The following is a 13,928-nucleotide window of genomic DNA, read 5'->3' as shown; positions in this document are numbered from 1 at the left end:
AGGCAGCAAATTCAGTGGCTCAGACTGACACTGAACTGAGGTACCACCCTAAGGAAGAGCTTAGGTGGAATAGGGCAGAATAAATAAGAGGTGAAATGGAAACAAAATTTGTAGAAGAACTGAGTCAACTTGGAGCCAGGATCAGGAACCAGGAAGTTTTAGTGAGGGAAAAGTCTTAGTAGAGGCTGAACAAAGAAACATCAGGACGCTAAGGACAGCATTGGCTATACACAACAAACAGGACATAGGAGAAAAAGTTAGGAACAATATATCAGTGAAGTTGGGAAGGCAAGCTCATTTTTGCTACCTTAGTTGAAGTAGCAGAATAATAATTTTCTGGAGCCTACATCCTAGGAAAGGTAAGGTTATGCCATATAGAAAAAGTATATCAAGTATTTGAGAAACAGTAACCTTGAATATAGTGAAGTGGAACTTGTAACTGTGACAGATTCAAATATAAGGATTTACCCTGGTTACAGAGCCTATTCCATTTGGTGTTTATGGTTGGAGGTGTTTATTTGCATCTAGAGGTGTTTCTAGGAGGAAAGATGAGTGCTTATGAGAATAGAGACTAACATAATATTACTGAGTTGTACAGTTTATAAAGGAAAATTACTATAATAATGTATGATTCTGTATATCTGGGTTATAAGCAATTTTGAGATAATTGGTCATTCAGACACTACAGTACAGATATCATTAGAGGACACAGAATTAGAGTATCAGAACAGTGGGAGAATAATTAATGTTTCTAATGAACTATTACATTTTCCAGGAGAGAAACTGCTTTTCATTTTTTAACATGTATTAATCTTGGGAACTGTGGGATGATTACAAGAGTGATGTGTTTTTGAAAATATGCTCTCTGAAAACAGCAAGAGAACAGTTGCATACACATTGCTTCATTTAAACTATCCCTTTTCTATATGACTTGTTAAGAATCTGGGAGATTGGGGAGAGAGTGTGTCTGTCATTTTTCAAACCCATGAGGGGATCTTAAGGCCTGTGGGAAATAAGGTTCACTGCTCTTCACAGACATTATAATGAGGATGTTCTGTCTTACATATTACAAAGTGGCATGAATTGCAATGATAAATTGCTCAGATAATTGGCTGTAGATTAATGGTAAAGGCTCAAATGATGTTCTAATAGAAAACAATTGCCAGATGGTTTTTAATGTTTTTATGATCCCATTCCGTCTTTTAACTTGAAATTTTTATTTTTAATCATTTATTTTCATTAAATTAATAAATTGAAATTCCTATGTGTTCTGAGCCAATCACCGTCCATGGAGAGTATACCAATTTTTGTCATGAATGTCCAAGATTTTTTTCTACTGCTTTTAATTTTACGTGGAAGGCAGCACTCAACAAGAGGCCCTCATGTTCTGAGAAATGCTTTACTCTGATTGACTATTAGTGTTCTGATGATTAATAATTTAAGAAAAGTACTACACATTTATATGGCATTAGTGATTAAAAAGAGGGAAAAAAGTCCCAAATATTATCTTGGGATTTTCACATAAAAATGCCTGTAATGCCTTAACTGCAGACACAGCACTTTTGGAACACCTTTTGAAAAGGAATAGTTACTGTCTCAGACACTTTTGAGATATTATAGATTAATTTCTGATTTGTAACTTTTGGAATAGTTTCACATAATAAAGACCCATGTGAGCTGTTCCATCAGCTTTCAAGGACAGACACTACTCTCCTTGCCCAAACAAGACATTCTAACTTTTGTACATGTCTAAAGTCTTAGGAGATGAGGACAGGGGCCTGAAAAAAGAGAGATAGAGGTGCTAGTTGGCCAGTTGGCAAGAAGATAATAATTTTTTGACTGCCAGCAGTGGAGTGAGTTGGTGCTGCAGGGCATGACATCAGCAAAAACAATAGTAAGAAATTGGGATTTTCTTGAAATATCAAAGAATCCCTGAGACAGGCCAATGAGGTGGTGTCGCTATAGCAATAGTGTAATATGTGTTATACTTAGTTGAAAAAACGAAGATTGCTTGTATTGGTGAATCAGGGCAAGTCCTTTGGGGATGTGCATGCTTGTGCAGAAGATGGAAAAATAAACTTTTATGAAGACTGAAGTACATCAGCATATATTAGAGAGTATTAATTTGTGGTTGCTGTTTAAATCCACTAGTTCAGTGTCATAAGGCGGTGGGACAGGGAAGTGTTTCATACCTATAGTGGAAAAAAGTAAAAGCAGTTATCAGGGCTTTTGAATGATTAATTTGAAGTCTGAACACTTAGCTTCTGCTTAGTGTTAGTTTTTATTTCTATAAAACTTTCACATACTCTGTCCTCCATCTGACTACAACCAGACACTGCTAAACCCCAAAAGTGTCAATGCCTTTATACTAATACTTGGTTCTAACCTTCATAGAGATGAATGTGGCTCATTCCTCTATCCCCAGGGATACATGAGTCACTGAGCTGGAACTAGGGATTTAGCCTGACCAAATATCAATTCTGCCCTAGAGTCTATTAAACCAAAGACTTTTTGAAAGAACAAGGAAAGCATATTCACAATAGTACTTGGCATCTGTCTTTCTGTTGTATAACAATGATGGGTAATTAAACTGGAAAGCTCCATGAGTTTTTTTGATGGAAATCCTATCAAATTTGAAGTATCACTAGTCATATAGGTTATACAAGTATTAATTATAGAATAGTGAACCTTTTCTCCTCCCTCAGACAAATGGTTTATCTACTATTGGAGCCATGGGTCCTGGGAATATTGGACCACCCCAAATAGAAGAACTCAAAGGTAAGTTATTTAACAAAGCAGTATAGATCAATATAATATTTTCCTTGGTAGAAAAATTATAGGGAGAGTAATACATACTAATACTAGTGTTTATTAAGATGAACTAAATAACAATGTATTGTATACTTGGAAATTGCTAAGATAGTAGATTTTAAGTATTCTCATCACAAGTAAATGATAAGTAGGTGAGGTAATCCATATGTTGATTAGCTTGAGTTAGTCATCCACTGTGTATATGTATTTCAGAACATCATATGGTGTATCATAAATATATACAATTTATGTTTGTTCATTAAAAATGGAGGAATGAATAAATAATTTTTAAAAAGAGAAAAGGTGAACTAAAATAATCATGGAAATGATGAATAGCCATTTACATATAAAGATGCTGTTTTTACTCTACTACTGCAGGTAAATAGTTTTTCTAATAATGGAAAATATATTTGCCTTGAATTATCCACATTCCTTGCATATTTTCTGAGATAGAAGACCAGGAAAGTCATGTGTGGTTAGATCATTTTTTATTTTTTAGGGTCTATTTACCAAGATGCTTAGCTTCTTTACCTTCTACCTTCCTATATTCTAGCAATTTCATGGAATTCATTCGTTGAGTTATTTAATAAATATTTATTGAGAACCTATTATGTATCAGGCAGTATGACCATCTCTGAGACTACAATGCAGATCAAAACAGAAAAAGTCCCTGTTCTGATTGAGCTAATAGATTTTTGGAGAAGACAATAAAACAAGCAACTACACAATTTTATCTTACATTAAGATGCTTATACATTAACGTCTTTGAGTTTACTTATTAAAAAAAAACAGGTCCAATAAATGAGGCTAAATAATATTTTTACATTTCCCCAGCATTTTGAGTTATACATTTTTAGAGTTGAACATTTTACAAATCTTTAAAAATATAAAAAGCTTTAATTCTGTTGGTCATGATCACCATTAACCAGAGGATAAGAAGGGAGAGGAAGTGAATTTCATTCATCATTTTAGTTAATTGCAAAAGATTTGCCTGGACAAATGTTTAAAATAATGGCTAAAATGAGGTCTAAGGATGGTTTTAAAATTTCAGTTATTATTGCTATACATACTCAAGAGGCTATTTGCCGTACTTAAGAGATATTCGCTCCATGGCAGACTAGTTCACATTTCATGTATTTCTGTGCTGCCTGTATTTCTGATAATGTAGGTCTAATAATCTTTAAATTCTGAAGGCAACGATTCATATGTAAAATGTTACATATAAATCTGTAGTTAGGCTTTACAAAGCCCATGCTAGATAGAAGCTGATAATTTCAAAAGAATTGCCAGAACTGAAAACCTGACAATTGGGTACATTTCTGAGAATGCTTAAAATGACTCAAAGCAGTGTTCTGCACCTAATGCAGGTCTCCACTGGATACTACAATAGTTAAAACAAATGTAAGCTGTGTTTTTGCGTGCCTATGGAGCCTATCCACTTTTAAACATTTAAAGATGACATGCAGAAACCCAACCTCATGCTCAGCTCTGCATAAAGGACAAGTGGTAGAGATTTTCTTTAAAGCTTGTGTCTACATGAGGAAAATCCTGGACTAAAAAATGATCATTGTATCCACTGCTTTCAGTTTCTTTAATTGATATTATTATTTTGAGAATTATGTCATGCTTGCATGGAAAAGATATCAAGGGGTTTTTGTATAGTAAAAACAATGCAAGATAAGACATTTCTCTCCACATCCGATTGATTGTAGTTGTGATTTTTTCTTTTACATAAAAATATTTTAAAATATAATCCTATTTATGTTTCTATAAAAATGTATAATATTTCTTTTCATGTGTATACGGAGAGAGAGAGAGAGAGAGAGAGAGACTGGAATGATACACAACAGAATACTAACCAGAATACCAACATTGATCATCTCCAGGCAGTTGGATTGTAGATTATTTTCTTCTTTTTGTTTATGTGTTTTTGCCAAATTCTCTACAGTTATTATTATAATTCTACAATGTATTGGTTCTGTATTGATAGAAACATTTAGTCAGTAGTTACTAATTTAGCTTGTTTTGACCAGAAAACAAGCTAGTGATTACAAATAATGTTTTATTTCAATGATCCCAAACTGAATGTGAAGAAGAACAGGAGCAATTTAGAGAAGGAAAAAGCATGAGCTTCAGCTTTATCTTCCCTTTCTTCACAGTTATCCCTGAAACCAGCGAGGAAAATAACGATGACATCTGGAATTCAGAAGAGGTTCCAGAAGGAGCAGAACATGATGATATGTGGGATGTTAGAGAAATCCCAGAGTAAGTCAAATGAAGCCGAAATGTCTTTAGGAGTTTAAGTTAGCTGTGTCATCTGATAGCATTTTATTTTTTACAAGATTCATAAAGTAACATACCACATAAAAGATAAAACTACAGTGACACACAGAAAGCATCTGTAATTGATGATTTTTTTCCTTCTAGAGCAGAAACAAGTAATAAAGCATAACACCTTCCTTTCAGTTATTATCTAGCAAAAAATGAAAAATATAGTCATTTCCATTATACATTTATATTTAATGTCAGTTTGTTGTATAATGTGGAACTAGCAGTTGGAGAAAGCCAGCCCATTAAATTGCAAGCATTCATACAAACTAAATTACAATGCCATGTTTATTGTCAAGGACTTGCTTTTAATTACTCAATGTTCCACAATTTTGGTAAAAGGCTATGTTCTCTCTCCAATTATCAATTATTACCCAGACTTGTTTACTAGATATTCTAAGATTATGTTTAGTATTCAGTGTGTTTTGGAAGCAGGGTTCAAGACTTGCTTTGTTGCCTTTCCAATACAATCAAGTTATAAATATGAAATTTATAATTACTATAAAAAGCCTTTTATTATGATTTTAAAAGTACTCATACTTTTAATGAACCTTAAAATATATTTATATACATAGATGAAATTATTGGTCAAATAGACTAAGCTTTACATATATGTATTTTGAAATAAAATTTGGATTGACTATTTAGAATAGCAGGGTAAAACAAAGCCAACACTTACTAAATTATAATGTACTATATAAATTCTTAAAGACTTCTATGGCAAGTGATCTGACAAGTTTTCTAATACTGAATACAAAACTATCCAGTATATATATATATATATATATATACACACACATTTTTATATATTTATATATATTTATATATTTTTTATATTTATACATATTTTATATATATTTATATTATATTTATATATTATATATTTATATATCTATTTTAAATATTTATATATTTATATTTTATATATGTATATATATTTTTTGAGACAGAGTCTCCCTCTGTCGCCTAGGCTGGAGTGCAGTGGCACGATCTCTACTCACTACAACCTGCGCCCCTCCTGGGTTCAAACAATTCTCCTGCCTTAGCCTCCCATGTAGCTGGAACTACAGGCACATGCCACCACGCCCAGCTAATTTTTGTATTTTTAGTAGACATGGGGTTTCACCATGTTGGCCAGGCTGGTCTGGAACTCCTGACCTAAGGCGATCCGCCCGCCTCAGCCTCCCGAAGTGCTAAGATTACAGGTATGAGCCACTGCTCCCAGTCAAAATTGTCCAGGATAAAACAAACAAACAAAAAACTCCGTGCTTCCATCTTCTACATAAATTCTGAAAATAGAAGCTGTGGGAGACTGCAGATAATTAACTAGAAAGAAGTATCCAGCTTTCAAATAAACAATGTCAAGACCATAAACCTCATAAAAAATCAAAGGAGATTTTAAAACATTTCTTAGAGAATGAAGAGAGTAAATTTGAGGTTATGTTTATATAGTGCCCACATATCCATATGAAAAGTAATAATTAAGTCACTTGTTTGTCATATTGTCTAACAAATGTCAAATATCCATATGCAGCAAACTTCAAATTTGAGTAATTTTTCCCTTTTCATCCTGATGTTTGATGTTAGGTAGATAGAACATCCATGAGAGCTTTAAATGAATAATAACTTCGGGTTATTATGAGGAAAATTGCTTTATAAGATTTTTAAAATCTTTATCTTCTACCTTATGAAAATACATTTTAAAATTTCTCAATGGATACAGAGGAAAATAGTAAAGAATATGAACAAGCATTTCAAGAAAGAAGAATCACAAGTTGCCAAGTAAAAAATAACAAGGAGCTGAGCTAAGGCACTGGCCTTGGGGAGAAGTATGAGGGTCTTTATTTGAGTGAGTTTTGAATGAAAAGTTGGTATTTGGTTAGATAAAATGGATGAGAGGAGTGCATCAAAGATGATGCTGAAGTTATTAGCTTGGGTGACCAAGGAAATGATAATGCCATTAACTTTGATAGGAATTATAGGTTAAGAAGAATCTGTGAGTTTGTCCTTCCTTCCTTCCTTCCTTCCTTCCTTCCTTCCTTCCTTCCTTCCTTCCTTCCTTCTTTCTCTCTTTCTTTCTGTCTTTCTTTCTTTCCTGAGACAGAGCCTTACTCTGTTGCTCAGGCTGGAGTGCAGTGGTGTGATCTTGGCTCACTGCAACCTCCGACTTCTGGGTTCAAGCGATTCTCCTGCCTCAGCCTCGCAAGTAGCTGAGACTACAGGTGCATGCCACCAGGCCTGGTTAATGTTTTTTGTATGTTTTTGTAGAGATGAGGTTTCACCAAGTAGGCCAGGCTGGTCCTGAACTCCTGGCCTCAAGCAATCCACCTGCCTCAGCCTCCCAAAGTGCTGGGATTACAGGCGTGAGCCACAGCGCTCAACTAAATTTGTTTTTTTTTATTCGCCAACACCCCACCCCCCGGCTCCGCCCATTGTTCACTGCAGCCTCAACCTCCCGGGCTCAAGCAATTCTCCCACCTCACTCTCCCAAGTACCTGGGACTACAGGTGCACACTTTATTTTTGTGAAGACTGTGTCTAACTGTGTAGCCCAGGCTGGTCTCAAACTCCTGGACTCAAGCAATCCTCCTGCCTCAGCCTCCCAAAGCACTGGATTACAGTTGAGAGCCACCATGACTAGCTGGTTTTTGATATGTACACTTTGAGTTCTCTTTGGGACATCCAGACAAACCCATGTAGTAGGCAGTTGGAAAATTGTGTCTAGAGCTCAGGATAAGAGCAGGAGCTTGAGCAAATCCATTTAGGAGTAATGAACATATAGATCAATCCCTTCTGTTTGTTTTAACCTGGCTTCACCTTCATAAACACTTGGTAGATGTTATAGCCTATTAAGAGAAAAGTGCCCCATAGCAAATAGTTGCTTTTTGTTAGCCATGTTCAAACTCAGAGAAATCCCTTCTTTATTTTTGGGCGTTCCTATTGGCAAATGGTCAGAAGTTCAATCTAGTCCTTTAGTCTTACTATCCAGAGATTTACAATTTCTTTGTTAAGGTAGCATTAAGCAAAATAATAATAATAATAATTTGTAAGTATTTGTTTCATTCTATCCGAAGAGATGGGGTACCTTGTGGTGGATGCTTCTACAAACCATTCTATTCCTGGCCCAAATTTGGGAGGGAGGAATGATTTGTGAATTGTCATGCGAGCGGTGAAATATCAGGAAAATCTTTCATTAAATTCAGAATTCTGTAAGACTAGATTCTAAGCACTGTAGTGTAGCTGTGCTGACTACATTACCAGTGTTTCTATTGTAGAATTTTAGCCGTAGAAATCATTTAGTTCAAATTCACCCCTCCCTCCCATAAATCATACAAATGTAGAAACTGAGACCCCATGAGTTTGTGACTTGACCAAGGTCCACAGTTAATGACAGAAACAGTACTAAACCTGAATTTTCTCCTCTGCTCTGTGGTTTAAACTTAGCAGAGGAAGGTTTCTATCAATCCCTAGATTATGGACTCAGTATTTTTCTGAGACATTGTTTTTCAGGAACAGACTTTCCCTTTTTTCTTCTACTTTGAATCTTATTAGAATCTTATTAGAAGTTCCCTCAATCTATTTTATTTGTCTAGCTCTAAAACAGTTAAAGGTTTATTTTAGAAAATAATAGCAATCCTGCTTTTCAGTGTTTATTTTTGACCACATTTCTAGACTTCTTTTCCTTTATGCTCTATTATATGCCTGAAGACCTGCAACCATTTTATTTATTTAGTCTTTGTATTTTTTCTAATAGCATGTCCTCATAAGTTTCTAGTTTTCTGTTCTTTGACAGGAAATTGCTCTTTCATCTGAGTCCCTATAATCATTGATTTTTTTTTTCAGGTATGAGATTATATTCAGACAGCAGGTGGGAACTGAAGATATATTTTTAGGGTTGTCAAGAAAGGACTCCTCAACAAGTTGTTGCAGTGAACTAGTGGTAAGCCTTTCCTCCCCTTCTTCATTTTCTATATGACCGTTGTAGCTAAATTGACTGACTATTGTATACATAATATTGTAGGCAAGGTTGTAAACTCTTTAAAAATCGTGGTTGCCATGTTTCAGGTACTAGGGGAATAATGGGATAGACAGTTTAAAATTGTTAACCTGTACAAAATAAACTAAGTTTACACATTTGGATGAGATTTACAGATAAACGTAATAGAATCATATGACACAATGCACAATTTCTAATTTTATTGCTATTAAAACTTCCCAATTGGATTGGACTGGATTTTCTTTCATCCTAGTTCCGTCCCATGCATGCCAACGGATTGGTTATTAACTTCTGATGAATTGACAGGCAATCAGAATGAAATATCTCCTTCCCCGCATCTGTCTTATCTCTTATTTCTGTATTTCTTGTAATGACTAAGCTTACAACGTGGTTAAATCCCACAGAAAGGGATTTTCTTAATTTTGGGATCTGACTTCTGATTAAAAACATTAAGAAAGACATCTAAAATGTTACTTTGCTTTCTTATCTGAATGACGCTACAGAATGTTGGAGAGCATCCTTTACCAGGTCACTGTTTCTGTATAACAGTTGTAGCAATACCAACAATATCAATGATACCACCTTACTTTTGCTTATTTCATCCTCATAATGACCTTGTTGAAAAATCTGGGCCTAACCTAGAATGCGGAATTTGATTCATTTTAGCAACATTAACAAGTAATTCTTGTGTTAAAAATTTATTTTTTGAGATCAGGAACTAACTTTGCTTCTATTTTTTTTTCCTCCTTTCTTACAATACATTATAGAATACTGTGGTGCCCATGGGAGATGCGTAATATTTTTTCCTTAAGCAAATGATAAATAGAATTTCTCTTTTGCATGAATTTCAGGTTTTCTCTTATTAGCAAAATCTAAGACATTCAATTGAATCAAGTAACATAATAGGAATAGTGACTTTAAGTACCTCAGGAGATTTTTCAAACTCTAATGAGTTAAGGTTTCAAGTAATCTTGAAGTAATTAGCGCCCAGGGTTTTACCAGTAATATTGAAATTCCTCTCTCTTAAATTATTGTTAAATTGTGTTTTTGATGTGTAGTGTTGGGGATTGCTCTAAATTCTGGAGGAATTCTAGGCCCTAAATAAATAAAACTGTTGCAAGCCTTACCGTTTCTCTCATGCAAAAATTGCCTCTAGTTTTAATAATAAAGGTATCCTGAATGAAGAATCTCAGAAACTAAATCATACCTCATAATAGAAATATATGGTTTATCTAAAACTCAGTAAGTGTATACAGAAGACTTGGTATTTCTCTCAAATGAATTTATAATCAACTGGGGAGACAAAACTAACAAAAATGAGCTAATTTTATTATTAAGAATTAAACTCAGTGTAAACAATTATAAGTCTACTAGAAGTTCAGAAGATTGGGATAAGTCATGGACACCACTGAAAGGCAGCAGCAAATAACACATTTGTTGATGCTATGGTACTTTGTCACGTGTATACTGTTTCTTTTCTCTTTCTTTCCTTTATTTCCCTTTGTTTCTTCATTTATTAAATCTTTAAACACTTAGTGAAAGTTACTACATACCACAGACTATCCTAAGTACTAGAGATACAAAAATAAATGATAAACAATCAATTGTCCTCAAGGAATTTACAGTAAAGGAGATTGACACCTAATAAATCACTGTAGTTCAGTATGGTAAGTACATATTTAGAGGCAAATACCATGAATAGAATGATGGTTACCAGAGACTGGGAAGGGTAGTGGGCAGTGGGGAGGTGGAAATGTGGGGATGGTTAATGGGTACAAAAATATAGTTAGATACAATAAATAAGATCTAGTATTTGATAGTACAACAAAAGGATAACAGTCAGCAATAATTTGTTGTACATTTTAGAATAACTGAGGGAGTACAATTGGAATGTTCATAACACAAAGAAATGGTGAATGGTTTAGGTGATAGAAACCCACCCCATTTACCCTGATGTAATTATTATACACTATATGCATGTATCGAAATATCTCATGCACCCCATAAATATATATTTCTATTATGTACCCATAAAAATTAAAGATAGAAAAATAAAGGCATATATCAGGTACATAGTGACATAAAGCAGGAAGGGATCAACTTCAAGTGGATAATATTTCTACAGTGGACAACATTCTAAGAAGGGCATTCCAAGCAGAGGTAAGAAAGAGCACATGGAAAGGTATCCAGGCATGAAATAGCATGGCATATTTGAGTAAGCAGAGAATATAACAAGAATAAAGAGTAAGTGTGGGTAATAATGGACTAATAACCTGACTCTCAAAAAAGATAAAAGCTTGTAGCTTTTATTTGTAGCTTGAATGTTATCCTATAGGCATACTAATGACACCATCCACTATCATTGCTTACTCCACTGACAAGACTCAGAGTAAATAGGTTGTTGAGCCCACCTGAAGTATTTCTTGCTCAAATGTATATGCTTATCATTCTTGTTGATAATATGGTGTTTCCTTGAATCTAAGACATCATGAAATTGTAAATGCGCCATTTATTTAACAATAACAATGTTTCAGAGGAAAATAGGTATAATACCATATTACACCACCATTGATTGTGCGGTGCATCTCAATATCAGAAGCATTAAAATGTGGGGAAAATTGTACCTGAGAATTGCCTGAATATGTTATTTGAGTCCTGGACCTGGTCTATATGTAACAATCCAATCCAAAAACTTTAAGAAGAAAACCCTTACTTAAACCGAGTAAGGCAATAGGAGTACAATCTGTTTACGTACAAGAAGTGATTTAGGGTTTAAAAATTCACAAGGGCCATCCTTTCCTTTACCCTCCCCAGACTCCAAATAAGAAAGCAAGATTTATGAATGCTAAGTCAAAGCAACGGTCCTAAACAAAATTCTGCATTAGCAATGTCTTCAGCAAACCCTTCGAACCTCAAACCCAAAGAGCCCCATTATCCAAATACTCCCTGCCCTATTGTTATCCTCTGCAACTGCTTTACTCCTGAGTTTGTAGCCACCAAGTTTCCCTTGCGTTAATCTATATTTAGGTATTTTAGAGCTAGAGCTAGCCAGTGGTTTACAGGTTTGTTTTGTTTCTAGCTGTCAAGCTTTTTTTTTTTTTCCAAATAAAATTCTATGAGTAAGCCCAGTGTAGTAAACATAAAAAGTACCACTGCCTTGTTTAAAAAGGTACTATCACCCATGAGGCAGCTCTTAGGAGAATGGCTGAGGCTCCTTGGAACACAGTTTGCAAGATGCTGATCTAATTTCTCATCCTGATTACAGTTGATAAACTAAGGTCAGGCTTACGAGGTTCCAAATACTCATATACATTAATGGAAAAATAATAAGAGATCTAGAGGGCTTCTTTTTCCTAGGTGACATATATGCTTTTATTTAAACCCCACGAGTGGAAGGCCCTAGCTTATTTCATTTTGTTTTGGTTTTTAATTTTCTTTTTATCCTCGCTATATTCTCCATCCCTCTCCCTGAAGCTCTCACTGTGATGGGTGTGATATTATGTTGGTGCAAAAGTAATTGCAGTTTTGCTATTACTGACTACTGGTTATTGCTAGACTGACTGAAGTACTGGACCTCTTGGGTGCTAGTTGAGAGTATGGAAAAAGGAACTATAGGTATCAAAATATGTAGCAAGATACCCTAATTTTCCATAGGATTATTTGTGGCAGGAAATGGGATGGGTGTATTGGAAAAATAGGTCAGGAGATTCTCATTTTCACCCATGGTGCCAAAATCGGAAAATGAGTGGGGCTAAGGTTATTGGTATTCTGCCAAATTACGTATTGTTTGTTCTAGGAGAGGGGAAAGGCAGCTTGCAGACAGCTTGATGCTCTTTGACCTAGAATTAACACATATTTTGATGTTTTACTTTGATAGATCTATACTGATAAGGGGACATTCTGATATGACCCAAGAAACAAGCCACTAAGCCTATTTTTTCCCCAACATCACCTCCTCCCTAGGATATGATCCTTCCCCCATCTTTAAATCTCACTGAGAATAGGATGAGAGTCAAGGATGGGATAGAAGTCAGTCACCATCTGGCAGACAGACACAACCAGCAGTCACATGTTTATCACGCATATTTATCTCAGAAAGTGCTATCAATCATTTTGAGCAAAGTATTTGCTCATCCTCTAAGAAGTCACTTGCTTCCTGAATGGTCTGCTCTTCAAATCCTGATTGCTTTCTTAAGGTTAAAACAGTGACATTTGTTTAGTTTTTGTTTGTTTGGTTGGTTGGTTGGTTTTTTTTGGACAGAGGCTCACTCCGTTGCCCAGGCTGGAGTGCAGCCTTAGCTCACTGTAGCCTCTGCCTCCCAAATTCAAACCATTCTCCTGCCTCAGCCTCCTGAGTAGCTGGGATTCCAGGCATGCACCACCAAGCCCAGCTAATTTTTGTATTTTTTAGTAGAGATGGGGTTTCACCATGTTGGCCAGGCTGGTCTCAAACTCCTGACCTCAGGTGATCGGCCTGTCTCAGCCTCCCAAAGTGCTGGGATTATAGGCGTGAGGCACCATGCCTGGCCTATATTTGTTTACTTTTAATGAAGAAAAAATGGATTTGGCTGCTTGATAATGAAATAGATTTTGTTTTCCATTCTATTCCATTCTAGAGGATGGACCTAGTTTTGTTTGTTTGTTTGTTTTTTGTTTTTTTTTTTGGTAGGCTTCCTGATTGTGTTAACCTTGTTTGATTGGTTGTATACCAGATCATGTGGCAGAGGGAAGGATATTTGATCTGTAATATGATTCCTTATTATCAGTTCGAGGCAGCACAGTAAACCTTCAAT

At 35.2% G+C, this 13,928-nt stretch overlaps 2 protein-coding genes across 4 annotated transcripts in view; one reads left to right on the top strand and one right to left on the bottom strand.

The window, feature by feature from the left end:
* NUP62CL (nucleoporin 62 C-terminal like) overlaps positions 1-13,928 on the bottom strand; it is a 120,766-nt gene that overhangs the window by 91,641 nt on the left and 15,197 nt on the right. The gene's annotated exons all lie outside the window — the stretch shown is intronic.
* The window catches only part of PIH1D3 (PIH1 domain containing 3), a 37,585-nt gene that overhangs the window by 9,277 nt on the left and 14,380 nt on the right, over positions 1-13,928 (top strand). Inside the window, exons 3-5 of the mRNA XM_003918099.4 lie at positions 2,706-2,778; positions 4,971-5,076; positions 8,982-9,078. Coding sequence (XP_003918148.1) covers positions 2,706-2,778; positions 4,971-5,076; positions 8,982-9,078 — 276 coding nt within the window. The remainder of the gene's footprint in view (positions 1-2,705; positions 2,779-4,970; positions 5,077-8,981; positions 9,079-13,928) is intronic.

This window comes from Papio anubis, chromosome X, assembly GCF_008728515.1.
Source record: "Papio anubis isolate 15944 chromosome X, Panubis1.0, whole genome shotgun sequence".
Lineage (NCBI taxonomy): Eukaryota > Metazoa > Chordata > Mammalia > Primates > Cercopithecidae > Papio > Papio anubis.
Note: the sequence above shows the minus strand (reverse complement) of the source record. Positions and strands in the feature narration are given on the sequence as shown.